The sequence below is a fragment of the Hylobates moloch genome, unplaced genomic scaffold (assembly GCF_009828535.3).
Source record: "Hylobates moloch isolate HMO894 unplaced genomic scaffold, HMol_V3 SCAFFOLD_9, whole genome shotgun sequence".
Taxonomy (NCBI): Eukaryota; Metazoa; Chordata; class Mammalia; order Primates; family Hylobatidae; genus Hylobates; species Hylobates moloch.
Genome location: NW_026652284.1, coordinates 80143857 through 80170965, shown reverse-complemented (window position 1 = coordinate 80170965; position 27109 = coordinate 80143857). Strand labels below are relative to the sequence as shown.

The 27109-nt window shown below is 38.4% G+C and overlaps 1 protein-coding gene across 1 annotated transcript in view; it reads right to left on the bottom strand.

Annotated features, from left to right (window-relative positions):
• VPS13B (vacuolar protein sorting 13 homolog B) overlaps window positions 1–27109 on the bottom strand; it is a 915321-nt gene that overhangs the window by 54634 nt on the left and 833578 nt on the right. The window contains exons 44-51 of the mRNA XM_032760928.2: window positions 20864–21019; window positions 12674–12937; window positions 11943–12026; window positions 11589–11764; window positions 10916–11086; window positions 10376–10577; window positions 9040–9228; window positions 6498–6644 (exon numbers count right to left, since the gene is read on the bottom strand). Coding sequence (XP_032616819.1) covers window positions 6498–6644; window positions 9040–9228; window positions 10376–10577; window positions 10916–11086; window positions 11589–11764; window positions 11943–12026; window positions 12674–12937; window positions 20864–21019 — 1389 coding nt within the window. The remainder of the gene's footprint in view (window positions 1–6497; window positions 6645–9039; window positions 9229–10375; window positions 10578–10915; window positions 11087–11588; window positions 11765–11942; window positions 12027–12673; window positions 12938–20863; window positions 21020–27109) is intronic.

Here is a 27109-nt window from a genome sequence, read left to right as displayed (position 1 = left end):
AGCACAGCAGTCTGAAGTCGACCTGGGATGCTCCAGCTTGGTGGGGGGAGGGGCATCCACCATTACTGAGGTTTGAGTAGGCAGTTTCCCCCTCACAGTGTAAACAAAGCCTCCAGAAAGTTTGGACTGGGAAGAGCCCACCACAGCCCCACAAAGCTGCTGTAGCCAGAATGCCTCTCTAGATTCCTCCTCCTTGAGCAGGGCATCTCTGAAAGAAAGGCAGCAGCCCTAGTCAGGGGCTTATAGGTCAAACTCCCATCTCCCTGGGACAGAGCACCTGGAGGAAGGGGCAGCTGTGGGCACAGCTTCAGCAGACTTAAACGTTCCTGCCTGCCAGCTCTGAAGAGAGCAGTGGATCTTCCAGCACAGTACTGAAGCTCTGCAAAGGGACAGACTGCCTCCTCAAGTGGGTCCCTGACCCCTGAGCCTCCTGATGGGGAGACACCTCCCAGCAGGGGTTGACAGACACCTCATACAGGAGAGCTCCAACTGGCATCTGGCGGGTGCCCCTCTGGGATAAAGCTTCCAGAGGAAGGAGCAGGCAGCAATCTTTGCTGTTCTAGAGTGTCTGCTGGTGATACCCAGGCAAACAGGGTCTGGGGTAGACCCCCAGCAAACTCTAGCAGACCTACAGAAGAGAGGCCTGATTGTTAGAAGGAAAACTAACAAACAGAAAGCAATAGCATCAACATCAACAAAAAGGACAACCACGCAAAAACTCCATCTGAAGGTCACCAGCATCAAAGACCAAAGGTAGATAAATCCATGAAGATGAGGAAAAACCAGCACAAAAAGGCTGAAGATTCCAAAAACCAGAATGCCTCTTCTCCTCCAAAGGATCACAACTCCTCACCAGCAAGGGAACAAAACTGGATGGAGAATGAGTTTGACAGAACTAGATTCAGAAGGTGGGTAATAAACTCCTCTGAGGTAAAGGATCATGCTCTAACCCAATGCTAGGAAGTTAAGAACCTTGATAAGAAAGGTTACATGAATTGCTAACTAGAATAACCAGTTTAGAGAAGAATATAAATGACCTGATGGAGCTGAAAAACACAGTATGAGAACTTTGAGAAGCATACACAAGTATCAATAGCCGAATTGATCAGGTGGAAGAAAGGATATCAGAGACTGAAGATCAACTTAATGAAATAAAGCGTGAAGACAAGATTAGAGAAAAAAGAATGAAAAGGAACGAACAAAGCCTCCAAGAAATATGGGACTATGTGAAAAGATCAAATCTACATTTGATTGGTGTACCTGAAAGTGACGGGGAGAATGGAACCAAGTTGGAAAACACACTTCAGGATATTATCCAGGCGAACTTTCCCAACCCAGCAAGACAGGCTGACATTCAAATTCAGGAAATACAGAGAACACCACAAAGATACTCCTCAAGAAGAGCAACCCCAAGACACATAATCGTCAGATTCACCAAGGTTGAAATGAAGGAAAAAATGTTAAGGGCAGCCAGACAGAAAGATCCAGTTACCCACAAGGGAAGCCCATCAGACTAACAGTGGATCTCTTGGCCAAGAGAAACTCTACAAGCCAGAAGAGAGTGGGGGCCAATATTCAACATTCTCAAAGAAAATGTTTCAATCCAGAATTTCATATCCAGCCAAACTAAGCTTTGTAAATGAAGGAGAAATAAAATCCTTTACAGACAAGCAAATGCTGAGTGATTTTGTCACCACCAGGCCTGCCTTACAAGAGCTCCTGAAGGAAGCACTAAATATGGAAAGGAAAAACTGGTACCAGTCACTGCAAAAACAAACCAAAATGTAAAGACCATCAACACTATGAAAAAACTGCACCAACTAACAGGCAAAATAACCAGCTAGCATCATAATGACAGGATCAAATTCACACATAACAATATTAACTTTAAATGTAAATGGGCTAAATGCCCCAATTAAAAGGCACAGACTGGCAAATTGGATAGAGTCAACACCCATCAGTGTGCTGTATTCAGGAGACCCATCTCATGTGCAAAAACACACATAGGCTTAAAATAGAGAGATGGAGGAATATTTACCAAGCAAATGGAAAGCAAAAAAAAAAAAAAAAAAAAAAAAAGCAGGGGTTGTAATCCTAGTCTCTGATAAAACAAACTTTAAACCAACAAAGATCAAAAAAGACAAAGAAGGGCATTACATAATGGTAAAGAGATCAATGTAAGTAGAGCTAACTATCCTAAATATATATGCACCCAATACAAGAGCACCCAGATTCATAAAGCAAGTTCTTAGAGACCTACAAAGAGACTTAGACTCCCACACAATAATTGTGGGAGACTTTAACACCCACTGTCAATATTAGCTCAACGAGACAGAAAATTAACAAGGATATTCACGACTTAAACTCAGCTCTGGACCAAGAGGACCTAATAGACATCTACAGCACTCTCCACCCCAAATCAACAGAATATACATTCTTCTCAGCACCACCTAGCACTTATTCTAAAATTGACCGCATAATTGGAAGTAAAACACTCAACAAATACAAAAGAACAGAAATCATAACAGTCTCTCAGACCACAGTGCAATTAGAACTCAGGATTAAGAAACTCACTAAAATCCACACAACTACGTGGAAACAGAACAACTTGCTCCTGAATGACTACTGGGTAACTAATGAAATTAAGGCAGAAATAAATAAGTTCTTTGAAACCAATGAGAACAAAGACACAACATACCAGAATCTCTGAGACACAGCTAAAGCAGTGTTTAGAGGGATACTTATAGCACCAAATGCCCACAGGAAAAAGTGGAAAAGATCTAAAATTGACACCCTAACATCACAGTTAACAGAACTAGAGAAGCAAGAGCAAACAAATTCAAAAGCTAGCAGAAGACAAGAAATAACTAAGATCAGAGTAGAACTGAAGGAGATAAAGACATAAAAAACTCTTCAAAACAAAACAAAACAAAAAATCAATGAAACCAGGAGCTACTTTTTTTTTTTTGAAAAGATCAACGAAATAGATAAGACTGCTAGCCAGACCAATTAAGAAGAAAAGAGAGAAGAATCAAATAGAACACAATAAAAAATGATAAAGGGGAGCTCACCACTGATCCCACAGAAATACAAACTACCATCAGAGAATACTATAAACACCTCTATGCAAATAAACTAGAAAATCTAGAAGAAATGGATGAATGCATGGACACATACACCCTCCTAAGACTAAACCAGGAAGAAGTCAAATCCCTGAATAGATCAATAACAAGTTCTGAAATAGAGACAGTAATTAATAGCCGACCAACCAAAAATGCCCAGGACCAGACAGATTCACAGCCAAATTCTACCAAAGGTACAAAGAGGAGGTGGTATCATTCCTTCTGAACCAATTCCAAACAACAGAAAAAGAGGGACTCCTACCTAACTCATCTCATGACGCCACCATCATCCTGATACCAAAACCTGACAAAGACACAACAAAAAAAGAAAATTTCAGGCCAATATCCCTGATGAACATTGATGCGAAAATCCTCAATAAAATATTGGCAAACCGAATCCAGCAACACATTAAAAATCTTATCCACCAAGATCAAGTCGACTTCATCCCTGGGATGCAAGACTGGTTCAACACACACAAATCAATAAATGTAATCCATCACATGAACAGAACCAGTGACCAAAACCACATGATTATCTCAATAGACGCAAAAAAAAGGCCTTTGATAAAATTCAACACCCCTTCATGCTAAAAACACTCAATAAACTAGGTATTGGTGGAACATATCTCAAAATAATAAGAGCTATTCATGACAAACCCACAGCCAATATCATACTGAATGGGCAAAAGCTGGAAGCTCTCCCTTTGAAAACCATCACGAGACAAGGATGCCCTCTCTCAGCACTCCTATTCAACACAGTATTGGAAGTTCTGGCCAGGGCAATCAGGCAAGAGAAAAAAAGAAAGGGTATTCAAATAGGAAGGGAGGAAGTCAAATTGTCTCTGTTTGCAGATGGCATGATTGTATATTTAGAAAACCCCATTGTCTCAGCCCAAATCTCCTTAAGTTGATAAGCAACTTCGGCAAAGTCTCAGGATACAAAATCAATGTGCAAAAATCACAAACATTCCTATAGACCATTAACAGACAAACAAAGAACCAAATCATGAGTGAACTCCCATTCACAATTGCTACAAAGAGAATAAAATACCTAGGAATACAACTTACAAGGGATGTAAAGGACCTTTTCAAGGAGAACTATATACCACTGCTCAAGGAAATAGGAGAGGACACATACAAATGGAAAAACATTCCATGCTCATGGATAGGAAGAATCAGTATCATGAAAATGGCCATACTGCCCAAAGTAATTTATAGATTCAATGCTATCCCCATCATGCTACCATTGACTTTCTTCACAGAATTAGAAAAAACTACTTTAAACTTCATGTAGAAGCAAAAAAGAGCATGCATAGCCAAGACAATCCTAAGCAAAAAGAACAAAGCTGGAGGCATCACGCTACCTGACTTCAAACTATACTACAAGGCTACAGTAACCAAAACAGCATGGTACTGGTACCCAAACAGAGAGATAGACCAATGGAACAGAACAGAGGCCTCAGAAATAACACCACCCATCTACAACCATCTGATCTTTGACAAACATGACAAAAACTAGCAATGAGGAAAGGATTCTCTATTTAATAAATGGTGTTGGGAAAACTCGCTAGCCATATGCAGAAAACTGAAACTGGATCCCTTCCTTACACCTTATATAAAAATTAACTGAAGATGGATTAAAGATTTAAACTAAGACCTAAAACCATAAAATCCCTAGAAGAAAACTTAGGCAATACCATTCAGGACATAGGCATGGGCAAAGACTTCATGACTAAAACACCAAAAGCAATGGCAACAAAAGCCAAAATTGACAAATGGGATCTAATTAACTAAAGAGCTTCTGCACAGCAAAAGAAACTATCATCAGAATGAACAGGCAACCTACAGAATGACAGAAAATTTTTGCAATCTATCCATCTGACAAAGGGCTAATATCCAGAATCTACAAGAAACTTAATCAAATTTACAAGAAAAAAACAAACAACCCCATCAGAATGTGGGCAAAGGATATGAACAGACACTTCTCAAAAGAAGACATTTACGTGGTCAATAAACATGAATAAAAGCTCATCATCACTGGTCATTAGAGAAATGCAAGTCAAAACCACAATGAGATACCATCTCATACCAGTTAGAATGGCAATCATTAAAAAGCCAGGAAACAACAGATGCTGGAGAGGATGTGGAGAAATAGGAATGCTTTTACACTGTTTGTGGAAGTGTAAATTAGACCAACCATTGGAACACAGTGTGGCAATTCCTCAAGGATCTAGAACTAGAAATACCATTTGACCCAGCAATCCCATTACTGGGTATATACCCAAAGGAATATAAATCATGCTGCTATAAAGACACATGCACATGTATGTTTATTGCAGCACTATTTACAATAGCAAAGACTTGGAACCAACCCAAATGCCCATCAATGATAGACTGGATAAAGAAAATGTGGCACATATACAGCATAGAACACTATACAGACATAAAAAAGAATGAGTTCATGTCCTTTGCAGGGACATGGATGAAGCTGAAAACCATCATTCTCAGCAAACTAACACAGGAACAGAAAACCAAACACCACATGTTCTCACTCATAAGTGGGAGTTGAACAATCAGAACACATGGGCACAGGAAGGGGGGACATCACACACCAGGGCCTGTCAGGGGGCAGGAGGAAAGGGAAGAAAGAAATACCTAATGTAGATGACAGGTTGATGGGTGCAGCAATGGCACATGTATACCTATGTAACAAACCTGTATGTTCTACACATGTATCCCAGAACTTAAAGTATAATTAAAAGAAAAGGAAAACATCTAAGATGCAATGGAGAGAAAAAAAATCTCTTAAAATATAACTGTTCATTTTAATTGTACAAAGAACTGAAATTCTTAGATTTATTTTCCATATATTCTGCCATCAAGATGTTAACATAAATGAGCTAGTACATTTCCACATTTATTCTCCTCGTAACCACAGAGCTCACTGCTCGCAGATCCACGGCTCAGTTAGGCCCTAGCCTTTTGCCTGCATGGCTCCCCCAGGCACTGCAGCCTGTGAGACAGATGTGCTTTTCCATGTGACCCGGGAGCCAGTCCTCAGGACTATGTCTCTGCTTGTAGGAGTCTAGTGAGCATGCTAGAGGATGGGCTGGAGCCTCTGAGCAGATGGGGCACAGGCAGGACTAATCCAGCAGTGTGTCAGGGCCACCTTCTTGGTAGGATTTCTGCTCATTAATTACCTTGGAGGCAGTGACCATGACATTCATGGTTTTAATTACAAGAAAAATAAGTGAATTTCTCTTTACTTACATTCAAGGTTAGCTTTTCATTTGCTGTAGGTTAAAGAGAAGTTGATCCTATTTATTGTTTCCTTATCAAAACTTAGACAAAAGAATCATATTATGATTTGCTTACCTCCTTTCCAGAATGGGGATTGGAGACAGATAGCTGTGGTTTATAAAATATTTGATATGGTGTATTATTGATTATTGTAGTCTTGTCTTCAATCTGAATAATTTGTATACCTTGCTGTACCATGGAGGAAATGCAGAACTGACATAACTACAAGATAATTGAGAAAAAATAATTTTGACAATACTGTAAGGCACATCAAAATCTCTTGAGTATTCCTAAAAGGTTATTTTATCTAATTGTCTGCCAGGACAGTACCAATTTTACCTTTTTTTTTTTCCCGAGAATATTTAATGGTGTTCCTTTCATTCTCAGAAATGTTCTGGCACCTGTCAGTATTTAGCCTAAAACATGGTGCTTTAGCAGCCCCGTTACTTTTGCTGCTGTTGTGTAGTGACAGATAAAAGACTTGTTTTCTGGTTATTTTACCAGTAACCTCACGAAGTGTTTATTTAGAAAGCATGTATATGTAAATAAATGCCACTCATCTTATTTGGCAGAATTCCATCCAGCCTCCCTCCTCCTCCTCCTCCTCCTCCTCATGGTCTCCCAGCAGCTACCTCACTAATGCCTATGATGAACCAAGGAGAGTTCTGAGAACTTCAGTAATGACGACAACAAAGACAATAAGGATTGACCTTCATATATTGCAATATTGTGTTCCACTAGTTTCAAGTGCTGTATACATATTAACTCACAAAATCCTCACAGTACATACATGGGAGAGTTACTATTATTAACCCCATTTTACAGAAGAGGAAAGTGAGGCTCAAAGAAGTTAAGTAACTTCCCCAAGGTCACAAAGATGAAGAGGGTCTAACTAGGGGGTTGGAACCCATGCAGTCTGGCTCTGTGGTGCTGCTCTTAACCGCTACATGTATCATTTCATTACCTTATCATGTTATATAAGGAACTGATGCTCAGAGAAGATGTTTCTTGCTTAAACATACCCATCTAGTTAATAATATCAGAACATTGGTTTTCAAAGGGTGGTCTGGGGACCCACAGGGGATCTCTGGGCATGGGGTCCCATGGTCAAAACTATTTTTATAATAATAGTAAGATGCTATTAATCTTTTACACTTGAATTCTCTCATGAACGTACAGTGGAGTTTTCCAGAGGTACATGACATGTGATGTTATTACTGTGATAGCTAATGGAATATATATTTGTATATTCTTGTGTTTTAAAAGTTTCTGTTTTAATTTCTAATCTGGTAAATATTGATATAACCCACAGAAACAAAAGGTCTTTGGGGGTTCTCAATAATTTTTAAGAGTATAAAGGGGTCCTGAGACTAAAAAGAGTATAAAGAGGTCCTGAGTCACTACCGAAGCATAATGAGACACCAATATGTTTTCCAACAGTATATTCATTGATTCACAAACATTTATTCAACACTTGCCCTGGCTACTTTGTTAGGTGCTAGAGGTATTGGGTGTTGACTGAATATTATAACATTTTTTCCAGGTTTTGATGGTAGTTCTCAACTTACAACTATTCAACTTTGGGTGATTCATGCTTACAGCTCTTTGCCATTTACACCCATGTTACAATACTTTGGCCGTCAGAGCATAAACATGTGTTGCCCAGACAACTTTGAGGAAATGGATACCAGCCTTGAATGCTGAAGACAGACCAATTTATTTGTATCAGGGAAATTTTTAAAAGTCACCAAATGACCCTAACTTTTTTTATTTTTTTTAAAGTCACCAAATGACCCTAACTTTTCTCAAAAGACTTTTCAAAGACACCTGTCAAAAATCTAACTTCTCCCCTGAAAAAGGTCAATCTGAATTCTACTACTCTGATGAAGTATCCCTTCTTTTTCTAATTTGGGACAGCTAAAATAATGATGATATTACAAGTACAGCATAAAACTTCTGCATGGTACACTATGATATTGTACTTTCATACATAATATGATTAGTTATATTATTCAGCTAATTGTTTTCATAGACTTTAGATTTATGCTGAAAAGCACATACCATTTATATTTAAATGACTTATGTTTTTTGTATCCATCTCTAAAAACATGGACACCAGTCCACTGTTCAAAAATATAACTTTCTCATATAACAGTGGTTCTAGGAGAGAATTAGAATTGATCCACGTAATTTTGCTCAGGATGTCCTTTCCAGAAACACAACCTTTGCTGCAGGAGGAGCCTTTGTCCTTTCACTCTATGCTCAGAATGTTAGTGACGCTACTTTCTGCTCTAAAGAAGGAGGCCAAGTACAATCTGTGGATATTTTGGAGTAAGTTCATTTTCTCCCCACATACTATAAATCAAGTTACTGCTGAGTATTCTGAAATAGAACAATTATTGGATAAATTATGTGACACAGCTTTTATCACTGGTAAAGAAAAAAAAGCACTGTAAAGCAGAGAGGTCTAAGAAGTTAAGAAATCAAATGTACTGTTATAAATTGTTTAGAACAAGTAATATGAAAAAGGTATTAAAAAGAAAAAGGCAGATTCATTTTAGACAGGTTAAGGGGATGGCATGTTATTTCCTCCCAGCCACATAGACTTTGATCTTACCTTCTGATGTCCTGGAAAAGCACCAAGTCTTATTTCAGTATCAACAAATGCTTCTTCATCCAGTGTCACAACTTCACCATTACCTCCATCCTTCCACTTTGGAGATGTCAGGTTATGGACCAGTTTAATTGCTACTGACTTGTGCACAGTGTTTGTATTTGCCCAGTATATTCCAATTTGAAAAGCTTCCTGGAAAAATAATGCCTCAATTATAAGGTAATTTTCTTACCTTTGATATTTTTTACTTCAATCCTCAGGATTTTTTTTTAATATTATATAATAGGTCTACTAAGGTAACCAAATATCCCTCCATGGTGGGTGTGTGTGTGTGTGTGTGTGTGTGTGTGTGTGTGTGTGTCTTTTGTAATGGCAACGTACATTTTATTTTGGCTCCCAATGTATTTTTTTTTTTTTTTTACTCACAACGGAATTCGTATTTACAGAAGGGAGGGGAAAACCAAACCCAAACAGTGACTACCCTGTAAATACCAAAGACTTCAAAAACTGAAGGTTTCATCTCATTTGACAAGAGAATAATATGCAACATTAGGTCCACACAGGTCAACATTCCAATTCCATAAGGTAACATCATCTGATTATTTTACAGAAAAAAGAAAAAATTCAATTAAATAAAGATGTTTATGACCTGGAGCTCCAAAAAGGATTCTGAAATTGTTCTCTATCAGAAAGACATTTTATTTAGGAGTCACTTTTACTCTATTTTTTTTTATAGATTTGTGTGTCTTCCTGAAACAGACTAGCCTTATAAAGAAGGTTTTGTGACAGAATATAAAATCTTCCTGTGATATTTTGGTTTGCAATTAGGTTTCTCTCTGTGTCAGTAATCATTCCACATTGTTATAATCAACTGGGTGGACATCCATAATTATGAACATCCAAGTCCACTTATAAAGGAAAAGGGTCCCTGACAAAAACAGTTGCTCTGAAATCCTCAATATCTTGCAGACTGCAGAGAATTTCCAGAAGAACAGCAAAGAGTACCTAGGGTACGGATAAGCACACATGATGGCTCTATTTCCTTAATATATACTAGACCAGCCCAAATACTTGTCAAATATCCTATGCCAATGGAAATGAGAATGTAACTAATCCAAGTTATCAAATTTAATGGTAACTCAAGCACCAATAGTGTTGATGGTTAAAAAAAAGACATCAGAAAAGTCCTTGAATATCAAAGAACATTCCATACCTCTTACATATGCATCTAAGAATTTTTCACAACTGATTCATTCTGTTAAGATCATAAACGCAACTTTACAATAAAATCTACTTGTTGAGAGAGAAGAATTCGTATTAGTTAAAAAAGTTACAGTACCTGAAAATTAGGAGGAATAATAATTTTGCCAGCAGGAACCTGTAGAACAATTTTCTCTCCTTCAAATAGCCAGAGGTCCCATTTGGATTCATTGATAAGCAGGGCCCAGGGCAGAAGTTCTATCAACAAAGTTCTAACATATGGCTTCCAGATTGACAGCTTCACTCGCATTGGGCTATCCCACTGACTTAGCTGTTCATTCCTGTTGCAAAAACCACATCCAAGAGACTCAATGAAATATGGTAACTTTAATATTTGTGAAATACGTTTAAAGATTCCAAACACACCATGCTCCTGCATGATACTTCCTCATACCAGAATCTTTCAATGCTAAATTTGCATGCAGGAGAAAGCAACTTTTCATGCAATTATGATCTAGATCATGAATAAAGAAATCTACAAAACACACCTACTAGATGATAAAAGGTAAGAAACTGACAGATACATGCACACACCACTTATGGTATTTAATATTTTTGTGAATGATCATTTGTTAATGTTGAGAAATTTTTGTAGAAAAAGATCACTGAAGAATATTACCTGTCAGAATCCTTCTTATTATAGGGCCATATGGGTTGAAGCAACTTTTCTGGCCCATAGAATTCGTCAAGGATCTGATTAACTGTGCCTCCAGGGTGTACCTTAGTGGCTATTTGCTTAATGAGGGATGTTGAGATGGGAACTGCACAATCTGAAGGATCATATTCTTCTCTAGGAAATTGAAATAAAAACCAAGAATATCAGATTTCTAAAGTGGTATACAATTTATTGAAAAATATCTAACTACAAATGTATTATAGACCAACACCTTTTTGGTAGATAGAGTCCATTTATGGGACAGTGTATGGATGATCTGGGCCCTGGCTTTTCCTCTTTCTTCCCCCACCCCTCAATTCCTGGGTGTTGATCTCTATTCACATCTTCTTTCACCACAGAAGTCATGTGTCAATGAAATCTAAATTAAATTAAAAGTTCTGATGATCCCTGTTGGTTATTTCTAAGCTTAATGAGAAAGGCTGATTTTTATCTAAAACTACAGATGAGAATAAGAGATCACTAGGCAGGGCAATTTTAAAATAACATTCTCATAAGAAATCATGCAAAAAACTCCCTCCACTCTCATCTCCCTACCCACCCCCCACCCTCCCCAGTGCAAGGTTACTTTTCTACTTAATTTCTCCTAGGGAAATGTATGGAAGGATTTTTCTAGTACCTTGCTTGGAATGTCAGGTGATGTACAAGGTCAGGTTCTATGTTTTGCAGTGGTTTTTCCTGCCCTTTTCCTGGAATAATTTGTGTTTCACTCAATCCCAGACTCCTTTTCTCCAAATGTATGATAATGGGGTCTGGAAGATGACTCCTCATGATAAAAAGAGGGCTGAACACAATCTATAAAAATAAAAGGATAGAACAACTTTCATATTTGCTTTGTTGCAGTATTCCAGCTGTTTGATGCTGAAACAAACTTGTAATAAATCTCTTCCCTGGGTCACTCTGACCTTAATTTATTTCAGAACAGGAAAGGTCAGAGTCATATACCATATTTTAGGATTGGGAAAGCACTCACCATTCGTTGTTGCACTTGAGAGTTGGGTTCTAAAGTCAAAACTGTGCACCAGACATAAATAATGGAACTGTTTGAAGATGGCACCTGCACATGAAATAGAAAAGGGTCCTATTGAATACTAAGCAGTTTACTAATTAATCAAAATAAGGCACAGATACATCAGTTTGGAAGATTAAAAAGAGTTTAAAGTTTAGGGAAAAAGCCATTATTAAAAAAAACTAAGCAAAAACAGACTTCATTATGGCAGAAAGCAAATGTGCAGTGAGTCAACGGGGCCAACTCTTTCCATAAAGACAAAGAGATTTGCATAAGGAGAGATATAAGACTAAGTGGCAAAATGAAAGATAATTTATCCTTTATGGGAATGAAAGTGATGATGGTAAAGATTGAGGAAGAGATAAAGTAACAGACCATCACAAAGATTCTTAAGTGAGGAGGATACCACCCTCACAGTTCCACCCTACCCCTAACCCTGGGGCAGCAGAATCCTTTTCAAGATATCACTTGCATCTGGGAGGGATAGAGTCTTGGCTGAAAGAACTACTGGAACTGATACAAATGTATTGTCGTGGGATGGGGAGGAAACAGTTTGAGAAGTACTATTCAAAGCCTTTCACTCCCCTTTTTTATATATCACTTTTTAATAAATTAAGTGCTGTACAAATAAAGAACATTTTGAGAAAATTTCAATGTTAAAGCTGCTCTATTCTAGATTGAACTTCTTTTCAAACCTGAATGACAATGCTGTACTCAGGGGCTTTGGATTCCAGGCACACATCTCTTGACCAGTCTTCATCTCCTTTGGCCTTCACACACAGCTCCGTCAGTTCATTGTTTTCTAGTATGTATGAAGGCAATTTCTGTTTGGCGGTGAGGCAGTCAAAATGTTCCCGAACTACAGCTTGTCCATCTTGACCAATGTAATGCTGAACGACTTTTAGTTCTATGCTTTGAGACAAGTAACTACAGATGATCTGTCTTCCACAGATGATAATCTAAAAGACAGTAAGTATATAAGGCTTCATCAATTCAGACTTCATTAACTGGAAATATGTTATCGTTCAAACAGAGTAAACTATGTTGATGTTAATGGAAAGAAAATGAAGTAATTAGCTTAAACAGTACAAGAAGGAAAAAAGACTTGAAGTCAAGAAGAAATTTTGCTTTGGCCATGTTGAGTTTGCAGTATTTAAAGGACAGACATGTAGGAGTCCAGTACTCAATTAGAAATGCTGGTCAGGTGCTGGCCAGAGAAAATGTGGAGGCGGAGATAATAATTAGTGAAAGAAGAGCCTTGCAAACATGCACAAGCAGAAGATAGTTTACCTGAAAGAGAGGGTAGAAGCTCAAACCCAGAAACTGACCAATACTCCAGGGGCAGACTCAGGGTGAGAAGCTAGAAAATGGGGCCAGAGAAGAAGGGGTGAAGGAGAACAGAGGTGAATCAGGGGATAGTAGTTTTGCTGAAGCCATAAGAGAAGTGCCTGCCCAGGAGGTGGCAGTGAATCTTGTCAAGTGATGTAGAAATGGAAAAGACTGGGAATTGAAAATCATTTAGCTCTGGTAACTGAGAGGGCAATTGTGATCAATCTATTCCTTGGAGTTGATTTTCAAGGGTTTATTGAACTCTTATCTAGTGAGAAATCTCTGTATAAACAGAATACAAAATCTTTAATGCAGATATCTTTTTTTTTTTTATGTTATTCAGTTTATTTAGTTTTTTTAGACAGGGTCTTGCTCTTTTGCCCAGGCTGGAATGTAGTGGCATGATCACAGCTCACTGCAGTCTCAATCTCCCAGGCTCAAGCAATCCTCCCACCTCAGCCTCTGGAGTAGCTGGGTCTACAGGGAATGCACCACCCCACCTGGCTAACTTTTGTGCTTTTTGTAGGATGGGGTTTCACAGTGTTGCCTAGGCTGGTCTCAAACTCCTGAGCTCAAGTAATCTTCACACCCCAGCCTCCCAAAATGCTGGGATTACAAGCATGAGCTACTGTGCCTGGCCTAAACTGCGTAAGTTTTATCTTTATAAACACACAGATTTATCCACTAAACCTATGGGTTATTCAACTTTACACCCAGGTAAGAGAGTATAGTTCATAGTAGGTATTAAGAAATGGGGGCTTTGGCCAGGTGCAGTGGTTCACGCCTATAATCCCAGCAGTTTGGGAGGCCAAGGCAGGTGGATCACCTAAGGTTGGGAGTTCGAGACCAGCCTGACTAACATGGAGAAACCCTGTCTCTACTAAAAATACAAAATTAGCTGGGCATGGTGGCACATGCCTGTAATCCCAGCTACTCGGGAGGCTGAGGCAGGAGAATCGCTTGAACCTGGGAGGTGGAGGTTGTGGTGAGCCGAGATCATGCCATTGCACTCCAGCCTGGGCAACAAGAGTAAACTCCATCTTTAAAAAAAAAGGAGAGAAACAGAGAGAGAGAAAACAAATGGGGGCCTGGTAGAGGTCAAGGTTAGGAGTTCGAGACTAGCCTGGGCAACATGGCAAGATCCCATATATACAAAAAATTTTAAAATTAGCTAGGTATGGTGGTGTATGCCTGTAGTCACAGCTACTTGGGAGGCTGAGGCAGGAGTATCACTTGAGCTCAGGAGTTCAAGGCTGCAGTGAATTATAATTGTGCCACTGTACTCCATCCTGGGTGACAGAGCAAGACCCTATCACTACAAAAAACAACAAATGTTTTCTTAAATTGGTTGAAATTGAAAAGATAATGCAAAATTTAATATGGTGGTGAATTCTTTCACAAAGCAAATCCTTCCGTAATATGAATATCCACCATGATTGGAGAAAATAGGACTTTCACATACTGAATTTCCTATTTGTAATATTTTTCCAGAATAACACACACACACATACACAGTATATGTACAAGTCTAAGCATATGATGTTTAATTTTAATATGTCAACTTGACTGGGTCATGGTATGAGCAGACATTTAGTCAAACATTATTCTGGGTGTATACGTGAGGGTGTTTCTGAGCGAGATGAACATTTGAATTGGTAGACTGAGTAAAGCAGATTGTCTTCCCCAACATGGGTGGGCATCATCCAACCAAATGAAGACCCAATCTAAGGAAAAGGCTAAGTAAGAGGAAACTCATTTTGCCTGACTGCTTGAGCTAGGGCATTGGTCTTTTCTGGCCTTTGGACTTGGAATGAAGCATCAGCTCTTCTTGGGTCTTGAACTTGCCAGACTTTGGACTGGAACTTACACTATTGGCTCTCCTGGTTCTCTGGCCTTTGTAATCAGATGGGAGCTACACATTGGCTCTCCTGGGTCTGCAGCTTGCTGACTGCAGATCTTGGGACTTCTCTAAGATTATGTCGTTTCATACGTGATTTATAATAAATCATTCTTTTTCCACACACCCCCCCTCATCAGTGCTGTTTTTCTGGAGAACACATTCTCACAGCAACCTTATAAAGTAGGTGCTACTATGACTCCCCATCTTAACAGAGAGAAAATTTGACAGAGATATTTAATAACTTGCTTGGTGTTACCCAGTAAGTCTGGCCCAGAGTTTGTTGACCATCACCCTGATAGTCTGTCTCTCATAAAATTAATATCTACTCATTAAGAAAAGTTAGAAACCATAAAAAAGAAAGTAAGGGCTGCTCTTTATAACACAAATGTGTCAGACACCATTGCTTCTCTTCCCAATAGCTGTTATCTCCTTTCCTCTTATTGTTAAAAACCCTCACTTGATTTGGTTAGGTATCAAAAGGCAGCAAAGTACTCAGGGAAGGTAGACACCTCCCTTGGCCCCCAGTGGCTGTATCATGATTGGTACAAGCCAATCCTGTTAATTCCATTCTCCTTTTGCCATTGATCAGGGTAAACATGGAACTCTGTTTTGGCTAATAATATGAGAAGGGAAGACTGGTAAAAGGCTCTAGGAAAGATATTACTCCTGGATAATAAGGGAGACAGTTTGAGAAGAGAAGCCCTTTTGTGTCACAGAAGCTGTCATCAGAGGATGTATACAGCTTTAATGCCATCTGAGACCAGGCAGGCAAATCTAAGAGGCTGACAGAGAAGCAAATACAACACTGGGTTGCTTAGCCAATACTGAACCAGCCTTCTTCCTCCTCGTTATGTGAAACAATAAACATAGAATAGTATCTGCCTCATTAACTTGCTATGAAGATTAACAAGCATATTGTGTAACATCAAACTGAAAGCGTCCTAATTGATACATTTTCCTATGTCATCAAGAGTTCTCTGTAACCATCAATTTTAATGAACTATTATTTACACCAATAAATTACACTAAAAATATTATCACTATTTTTAGATGGGGGTCTTGCTCTGTCACCCAAGGTGGAATGCAGTGGCAAGATTTCAGCTCACTGCAGCCTTGAACTCCTGGGCTCAAGGGATCTTCTTGCCTCAGCCTCCTAAGTAGCTTGGACTACAGGCACATGCCACCATGCCTGGCTAATGTATTTTATTTTATTTTTTGTAGAGATAGGGTCTTGCTATGTTGACCAGGCTGGTCTCAAACCCCTGGGCTCAAGTGATTCTCCTGCCTCAGCCTCCCAAAGTGCTGGGATCATAGGCATGAGCCACTACGCTGGGATGAACTATTATTTAATCAAAAGAAACCTGCTAGATTGAGGAACCAAAAATTAAATGTCATTGTTGTTTTAATTTGCATTATTTGAATGGTGAGGTTTAGCTTTTTCTAATTTATTTCTCAACTATCTGCTTATTTGAATTTTCTTTAGAAGGAGCACATCTGTAAAACCAAGCTGTGCTTAACTGTTATATTTCCCCTAGATACTCTAGCCATTATAATCTTTTAAAACTATGCTTTCACAATAACAAACCATAAAAGTCAACTGAACTATGATCCTAAATTAGGAAGCAAACTTTTCTTTAGCAAATGCTAGGGGTTACTAGACACTCATGATAAGTCTTATGATGCCATAGCATTGCCTAACTTGAAATAAACATTTGAAAACTCTGAAGCATTATTTAACTCTGTTATTCTTGATGTGCCCAAGCCTGGCAATATATGCACATGGCTCTTGCTTCAGAACCTTTGGACCCCAGGAGATTTAGAAGAGAATTTTGCTGTCTCTCAGAGAAACCACAGAATCTCCACAACCATCTGGGACTCACTTTGTTTAAAGACAAAGATCCTCTTGGTGGATTTTTATAGTCTCATTTTCAACTAAAAAGCCTGTTAAATAGGCTTTCAAATTTGATAAAAAGAACATTCTTAAAGGTGGCCAGGGAGGGAAGGCTACTTTAGATGAAGGAAAATCGAAAAATGGTCACTCAGTGGAGTAGTGTGCTTTCACGGCTGTTCCAGGGTTAGGTTCAGGAGAGTTCTGTTTTTCTTCAAAGCGGCAAAACTTACAATGCCTTTATTTTGAAAATTATGGTTAGAATTTCAAGATTAATTTATCAGTTGAAGACAGCTACTTAATTTTTTTAAATGCACGGTTTCTCTTTAATACACATTTCCAGGTTTCACACTAATTCCCCTCCTTCCCCAAAGCCACAAAGATGTGTATTGAAGATTTCCACATATGATTTTACTTAGCAGATTTCAGAACTCTTATTAGATCAGTGCCAAGAAGAATAGTGATATTAAAGAATAACTCCAGAGCACCAGATGCACTGGAAAATGATATCTTAACCATGATTAAAAGTATGTGTATAAAGATACCATTATTACATACATACATGTGTACATTTGAGATTTTAGAGTAGTAAAGGTTTCTTCAACAAAAGGATGGGAAACATGGAAGCAAATAAGTGTACATGAGTAGTTGTAGAACATACAAAGTTCCCACAAAATTTTCTGTGGTCAATTTTCATTCAATTGGGGGAAATGAGAGGGGTATAAGAAATGCAGAGCACAGATAACCCAGCATCAATGTTAAAAAAGAGCTTTAGCCAATTCTCCATTATCCAGGGGGCGTTAAGGTACATCAGGGATCTGCATACACTCACCTCCCCAGATGGGCCCTGGTAATTAGGTAGCTGCAGTTTATTGCAAATTTCCAGGCCCAGGTGGGATAGAAGGAAAGAAGCCAAGATGTGAGGGAGACAAGAATCCACAAAGCTCTTCTGAAGCTTGGTTCCCTTCTTCCTTCCTAACCTTGCCAATTGAGGAAATCCTATGTCTCTGATGTACTTTAACCAGAGCAAATCTGAACGCTAAACTACCCTGACAGCAAAAATGAAATCCAATTGAAAAAGGCATTTAACATTTTTGCTTGTGGGTGTGTGTATCTGAGTGAGTGAGGGGGCAGGGAAGAGATAAAACTGTCAGACATTTTTAGAAATGTATTTTTCAAATAACCAACTTTTATGACATTTGGTAGGTATACTGTTGCGATGTGTAATATTTGTGCAGGAACACTGTATGTATTAATTTATCCCTGGAATTTAACATTGTTTCTTGAAAATATATAGTATCTATACAAGAATGAGTCACTATTGTTATAATACAAAACTGTCCAACTAGTGTTACTCATGCCTGATAACATTTCATTAGAATAATTTTAAATATGGTATATTGGGCTATGGCAGGAGGGCAGGCATGTTGTAAGCATTTTACATACACAAACTCAGTTAATCCTCACACTAACTTCCTGAGGAAGGCACTATTACTATCCCCATTTTACAGATGAGGAAATTGATTCACAGAGTTTAAATGACTTGCTGAAGATCACACAGCTAGCAAGCAGATACAGCCAAATTGCCTATGATCTTGACTACGAGGACATACCATTAAAACCATTTCTCTATGGAGGGACCCTGCCATTTCGGTAATTGATAAATGTCCTAGCAGCCACACTAAAATGAGCTGAACCACTTGGGAAAGTTTAGACTGGAGCTATAGTAGTCAAATTGTGGTCCCTGGACCAGCAGCATCAGCAGCACCTGGGAACTTGCTAGAAATGTTACAGGCCACACCCAATCTGAAACTCTGGGGTTGGGACCCAGCAATCTGTGTTTTAACAAGCCCTCCAGGGGATTCTGATGCACACTCAAATTTGAAAGGGCCTAGAGAGAAGAAAACCAAGAGGAAACACAATAGCTTCCCTTATGTTTCTGAAGGGCTATAATGTAGAGGAGAGGTGACTTGTGGAGTCCTCACAACAAGTTTTGCGCTTGTATATGCCTTGTAGTTCTAGGGAATGGGGAAAGGTAGTGGAATGGTGAAAGATTTTTGGTTCAAAATCAGGAAGAAAACTTAGCTGGTAGTAGCCAACAGAAAGGGCTGCTGTGTGAGGGAATGAGCCTCTTGTCATCTGAACTATCAAAGAGGCTGGATGACCTTTTCTCAGACGTATTACTGAATGGAAAGGTGGATAAGACATTCTTGAGACCATGAGTGACAGAATCAGAAAACCAGTATATACTTACTGGGCAGATATTCATTGACAGCAAATTCATGTAAGAGTGTTCTGAGGGCAGATGGGAGTTAGTGACACTCCTTGTTCTCTTTGGCTCAATGCTCACACTAGTAGGCTGGTCGCCGCAGGAATCCTTCAGTAAGACTCATCTGTCCCACATTTGTCTCTTCGTTTATGCTATACTGTCTACTTGGAATGCTCTCTCTTAATCCAAATTCTACATATTTTCCAAAGCCCAGCTCATGTCATATCTTCTCAGTGAAACCTCTAAATTCCCTTTACACTTACTGTCAGTTGAAAACATTGTTGGGCTTACATAAAATTGCAATTTAAAAGCAAAGATTGTTTCACATACTTGGTGTTTTCCATTTTACTTTGTTCCACTTTAGGCAATCAATAAATATTCTGAGGAATGCTCAGGTAATTGGGAAGAGTCTTCCATGCTTCTTTTCTGAGACTCCTCTGCTAGAGTTGAATTCTCTTTTTATTTTCATGGCCCACAATAATAAGATCATCAAGTCCAGCTCCTTGATTAGGTGCAGACCAAGAATGCATATGGTGTGGGTCCTACTGTTCATCTCGCTAGTAGCTTCCTGCTTCCTCCTTGGCATGCAGCAACAGAATAGCCTCTGCTGCTCCATAGGGGAAGCTCCCCTTTTCCAGGTACTAAGTGCTGTTTCTATCATGTCCCACAAAAGCTCTGGGTAGACTGTTACAATCCAGATGTAGATGTGTATGTTGAAACTCTAACGACAAATCCAGTTATTATGTGTGCAGTGAAGCCAGTTTTCAGATTTTAATACTTCCTTTTTTTCTTTCTACTCTTGTCATATGCTCCATGCTTGAAAAACATCTTTTAGAAACCACATTTTCACATCTTAAGAACACAAAGAAAGTGTCAGATACTTTTTTCCCTTTGCAGTCTTAGAACTTCAAAAACAGCCAAAAGGAAGTTTTATAAAATACGTAAAAATATGTGCTGAGAGCTGAGGTTTTATATGCCAAGAGTTAGGCTGCAGTGAATTTTTACTGCAGTTAATATTAACTCCTAGGAAAAGAAAAGCTTGCTGGAGACCCAGGCCCACTCTGTCATGGGAGAGTATCACAGCACTTCCTTACAGATCATTCTCACGTGCATGAGAACCAACTCTTGGTTATCCGCTGGTGGATTATCCAGGGTTCCCACTACTCTTTGCTTCTTTTCCTTTTCCATAAAGGACTTTTGGCTATTTCACAGCTCATTAGCACCTCCACCAGAAGGTAGGTGGTGACAGGGAGAAGAGGTGAAACTAAAATCAGTAAATTTTACTGCTCGTTAGCAGCTCTTGTAAAAGAAGTGGGACAAAGGGTTTGAAGCCATCATCATTGTCAGGATCATAGATAAGCATTTATTAAATGCTCACATGCATGGTAGTAGTAGATATAACTAGGCATAACCACTGTGATTTAAAAAAAATATTATTTTCATCTCCATTACACTGAATAATTAAGAGGTGTCTGGGTCATGAACACAAAGAAACTTACCTGTTTTTGTACTCCATTGAGTTGCTGAACCTTGATGATGAGAGAAGCAGTTCGACCCCTGTACTGAATTGTTCTAATAAAAGTCCCGGCATGGTCCACATTGAAAGGCTCTGACCAACGCCAGTTGCCCCAACCTTCAATACAGATGTGTAACAGCTGGAGAAAAAAACAATAATCGTCATAATGCCAAACGTGCCAACAAAAACCTAGTCCTAAAATGAAAGTCTCATTGCTGGAAAACCTTTCCATTTGTAATATTTCGCATCTGTTTTCTTTCTAACCTGCATTATTCATCCACTTCCAACTTATTCCACCAGGCTAAGAATAGCAAATATGCCACATAGAGTCAATGTGGTTTTTCAGATCACATTTTAAACCTTCTTAAAAATAATTTTCCTATCAAATGGTAAAAGGCCTGCTGAACATTTCAGAAAAGATCATTTCATTCATCTGGAGGACAAAAAGGTTGAAGTGTGAGATCAAAGAACCTTGGTATTGGCTGCTAGTTTTTTCCTTCTTATGGCTAGACAGTAATTAAAGCTAAATTTGGTTTGTGGTTTTTTTTTTTAACCATAAATTGCCATACCTTTTTTCTTTTGATAAAGAACAAAATAGCAGTTTGAAGATGCAATTCATTTAATATACTTTCCTTATGAGATCACAGATATATCAAATTAGAAATACCGTCAACATTTTAAATGTTAAGATATGATGTATTTGTTCTTTTTTTTGTTATGTACTTATTGTAACATTTACCAATTGAGTCTCCTGATACATATTTATATTTATTCATGTAGCATTGCCACGTCTGGTCATGTTTGGATTTGTTTTGGGGTCATATATGTCCTATTTCTACTGTTACCCACTAACTGCAGCTAAGAAAATCAGTTTAACTATATGAGTGTTCCAAAAAATATATAATAATTAGTACTTTTGTAGGAAACAGGTTTAAATGAAAACAATGTTCTATGATTTGTAAGTACAAGCAAAGAAAACTGACTTTTTTTTTTGAGTCTCGCTCTGTTGCCAGGCTGGAGTGCAGTGACACGATCTCAGCTCACTGCAACCTCCACCTCCCGGGTTCAAGCGATTCTCCTGCCTCAGCCTCCCGAGTAGCTGGGATTACAGATGCCTGCCATCACCCCAGCTAATTTTTGCATGTTTAGTAGAGACAGGGTTTCACCATGTTGGCCAGGCTGGTCTCAAACTCTTGACCTCATGATCACTTGCCTCGGCCTCCCAAAGTGCTAGGATTACAGGCGTGAGCCATTGCGCCTGGCCAAAAACTGATATTTTAAGAAAAATATATTTATATCATATGCAAACAATTTAAAGCTTTCTTTCATATCACATATAATTTTTTTAACAGAGCTAACAAAAGGTAAATCTCATTAAAAACTCCCAATTAGTAGACAGAATAAAACTTTGAAAACCTCCTGTAAGACTATCATAAAAGGCCCTAATAATAAATACTTAAATTGCCATAATATTAAATGTCTTGGTGGAAGCAGGTTAGTTTTTAGTTTCAGCCTTGGGAGGAGTCCTGATAACATGCTTAAATTTAAAAAATTCCCAAGGTCATCACAACATACGTTTTCGATGTTAAGATAGGGCTTTAAAAAAAAAAAAAAATCTGAATACACTATTTTAAAAAATCTCCTAACTCATCTCCCTGCTGTTAATATGGCCTCACTCAAGTTCTTCCTCCACGCACTGCCAGTGATCTTGTGATAGGAAAATGCTATCAGTTAGGTGACTTCTAAAAAAGGCTAACAGCTAAGAAAACACACGTGTGTGCATACACACACACACACACAAACACACCCTGGATAGCAAATACCTTTAGGGAAAATATGGTCTTATATACACTCTACAACATAAAAGTACCAGAATATCTTTGATGTTTAAATATTAGTAACAGAGAAAAAAAGAAAAATAGCAGTGTTTGGAACCCTTTCAGTTTTTTATAGCAGCAACTGGGAATCAAGCTAAGGGTACACACAAAACTAAAAGAAATAAGAAAGTTGTTTTCTTTGGACAGACTAGTAGCTGGAAATGACAAAAAAAAATAATGAGGCAAGGTACTTAAGATCAAGCTCAGCTATATTTTTCCTGAACATTTCATAGACTCTAGAGAAAGTTTTAATGTACACAATGTAATTTTAAGTGAGGAATGCTCACATTTGCATATGAGCTCAGTTTTAGATAGCTGCTCACTGTGTACACAGGTTTTAAGGACTGGATGTCACCAAGGAATATGCTGTCAGGTTTTGCTTGGCAGCTATTTGTTCTCAGAATGTTGGCACAGATATTTTCTTTGAATTATGAAAATTCAGATATGTTTGGATTTAGTTCACACAGGAAAATTAAGTGGGAGAAAAACATTTGTAACACTTCTTCCCACATGCATCATCAGTGGAACATTTGTAATGTTTGGTCTACTGTTAAAAAACATCTAAATATCATTGGCAATTAGATGCATATAATTCATTAGGAAAGGAACTACATTCTTGAGAGAAACCAACAAAAAGAAATTCAGGAGGCCTAGCAGTACTTGAGTTCTCCTTCCCATGGTGTAATCACCCCTGCCTGGGAACCCGCGGCACTGGATTTGAGCACTGGATGGCAGTGAGTGCTCAGATACGCACAGACACCTAGCTAAGGTGAGAGGTTTTGTTCTTGTTGGACCCACTGACTAAATCTCACTGCTACAGGTACTGTAAGTCTCCATTTAGTAACAAATACTTGCATACCTATTTTTATTTCTATACAGAAAGAAGCATAGAATCGGGCACAAAAAAAGTGACATTTGTGTTAGATCACCTGATTCAAATGAGATTTCGATCATCATCCAACACATTTTCATTACTCAAGTACTATAAGGAAGGTAATATGCTAGGCACTATGGAGGAAATACAGAGGAAGAGATATGTTCTTTGCCCCACAAGGAGCTTATGATCATATAGGGAAAATAAGGCAAGAACAAATAACTAACATGAGGCAGTCAGGAAAGGAGAGGAGCAGTCACATAGTAGTCCAGTTAAGGAAGGGTCTGGATCAGGTGATTAAGAAAACATTGGGAAGCAGCTGGGTCTCAGAGTTTGGGTAGGATTTCAACTGGCAAAGATGACAGTTCCTTCCCATGCCAAAAAGACAATGTGAGATGTGCAAAGTAGTACACATGCTCGGGACAAGGTTGACCATCTCAATTGGCCAGAGAAAAGGGAACATGAATAAAGGGGTGGAGGATAAGGTTAAATACATAGATTTAGATTGTGGCTGGCACTGATTTACTAAACTAAGGAATTTGCACTTTATGCAGGAATTAGTGGATAGTCACTGATACCTTCCCTATAAGTGAGCAATGTGCTCACAAAGAGTGAGAGCACGTGGAGAGGCAGGAAGACTGCAGGAGTTGCATGAGGCGCAATGTGGGCTAGAAATACAGGGGAGAGGAAAGCAATGGGCTTCACAGAAAATAACTATCCCTTCTGCCTGAAGCCCAGGGCATTTTTGTGTTCTTTTATCAATTTGGAAATTTTCTTTCACCTCTTTTCTATTAAGATTTTCCTTCCTTACTTCCCCTACCATCATTCAATCTATCCAGGCTTTTCAGTCTCTTTGGTCTACTTAGTGTCTAATATTTTCCACGGTGGGGGGAAAAGTCAAACAGGAACTATTCTTGTTGGAAGTTTTTGATGACAACTAAAACTAAGCAATAAGGCAGGTTGTACAGTGGCCACATTCGATGGAAGGTCCCAAGAGAGTACATTTTTTTTTTCCAGCAGACCCCCAGAGCTGCGCTGGCAGCCAGACTAAATTCATAGTTTTCCCACTGAAAACCTCAGATGGAAGCATATACAGTTTTCAACTCATTTTTTTTCTATACAAAATAAAACTTAAAACAGAATTACTGATCAGGGAATTAGGGATCAGCCCTGAGGACCATCTACAGTTTTGTCCAAAGGGAGAATTCCTGAATTGATATATTTAAGAGGAAAGAAAAATAAGATAAAATCTAGGAAAACAGAGTACACCAAAGAAGAGAAAGTGGATGGTTAAATAAAAAATGTTAAACTGCATCTTAAAACATAAATGATAAAGCTACCAAATACTTTTTTGTGAAGTTACATATTTCACTATTCATTTTAAAACCATTGTCAAGATTTTTTCTACTTCAATAATCACAAATTAAAATTTTATCTTCGCACTCATTTGTGTATTTTTTTTTGCATTTTATAGTAATTTACCCTACAGTAATACGTAATGTTCTAAAAAGAAACTGGAGATTTAAACAACTTCAAAAAATTTCCCAATCCATTGTATTCATTGTAGAAATTTTAAGAGTTCTTAAAAAGTAACATGCAATCCAAGTGAAATAAACTACTGTATATATATATATATATGTATATATATATATATTCTAGCAATATATTTTTATATATTTATATATCAAAACTTAGGCACCATTTATTTTATTATGTTTTAGAGATAGAGTCACTCTGTTGCCCAGACTGGAGTGCAGTGGTGTGATCATAGCTCACTGCAACCTTGAAATCCTGACCCCTCAAGTGATCTTCCTGCCTCAGCCTCCCGAGTAGCTAGGACTATAGGTACATGTCACCATGCCTGGCTTTTTCAAATTTTTTTATTTTTTGAAAAGATGAGGTCTCGTTATTTTGCCCAGGCTGGTCTTGAACTCCTGGCCTCAATCAATTCTTCCCCCTTGGCCTCCCAAAGTGCTAGGATTACAGGCACAAGCTATTGAACCTGGCCCATTTATTTTATAAACTTCTAAACTCATCATAATATCCCAAGAGCCTAGTGTATGGCAGGCATTCAATAAATATTTGTTGAATAAATAAATCAAGATTAATACAAAATAACCAACAGTAAATATCTTAAAATGTCAGTGGTGATCTTTGTTCATAAAATGGTATCACAAAATTAGTATGAGTGCCTCCTGGGGCCAGAGACTGCAGGCACTCCGTCCCCAATTCAGCCCCCAGTTGCGGTCCCCAGGCAATTACTGTACCTAACAGGATGTGCCAGATACTTGATAGGAGGTTGGCCAAATCCAAATCCTGGTGAATGTGGTCACCCTGCCTCCTATTTTCTGCAGACCAAGACATGGGCACTGGGTACTGTGCCTGGGCCCACTCAATTGAGACCATGAAGGCAGAAAAAACTGCGGCCAGCAAGTGCTGCCAGCCATCAGCCAAGCAATTCTACAACTCCGAGATCGAATTCCTGCTGCCTCATGGCATCCTGTGTCGCCAGCACAAGCCAAGCTTCACCACCACGAGGCCCAACACCTTCTTCTAGGTGCTGGGCCCTCTCACCCCAGGTCTGTCCAAATAAACTCAAGAATGTCAAAACAAAACCCAAACCAAAATGAGTATTAAATCAAGATATTTACAAGGGTTTCCTATTTTGAATGATCTTTCAACACAAGAGATTTGTCTTACAGGGATAATAATATTAGATTAAATGCCAAGTCAATGTAATCCCTCAGATTCATAATTCAGATACTGCAGTACTGATATTAAAATATCATGTGGGCCCAAAATGATACAATAGGTGAGCATCATGAGTAAAAATTAAGTTAAAATACTAAAATAATTCTTGTCTATCCAAAGTACTATCTGGAAAGTCAATTGAATCGAAATTAAATCACTTGCTTGGAATACATGAGTCTAAGTGGAACTGATAGTACATTCCACACTACTAAATTAGCATAAAAATGAAATATGTTGCTTATTATTGCTTTTTCAAGGAATTTGAATTTCAGGATGTTCAGTGTATCTGAAATAATGCCAAAAACTAAGTAGAAAAATTTCTAGGTAATGACTAATGCTTGGTGTCATAATTCAATGCTGAAACTTTTAATGCTAAAATTCTTAGGGCCCTGTATATCTTTTCACATTTATAGAATATAATTTCCCACCTAAAAGAGTAACTTTAAATAAATACAACTGAATTATTTTTGGACCCTTTGATGTAGTTTGTTTTGGTAGGAAAAAGAAAAAGAGAAAGTAAGCTCAACTGTGAAAGCCTTTCTAAATCATTCAGGGTGTGATATAATGGAGGCTGCATTGTCGTGATGTAAGTGTTAGCTATTCTTCCACAAACTATGGGTGCTGTAAGTTTTCTCTCAAGATTATCTGAATTAACTGAAGGCCACAAATACTGTGCAATTAGCATGAAACAACCTCTTATAATAGAGGGAAACCTGACACATTCATA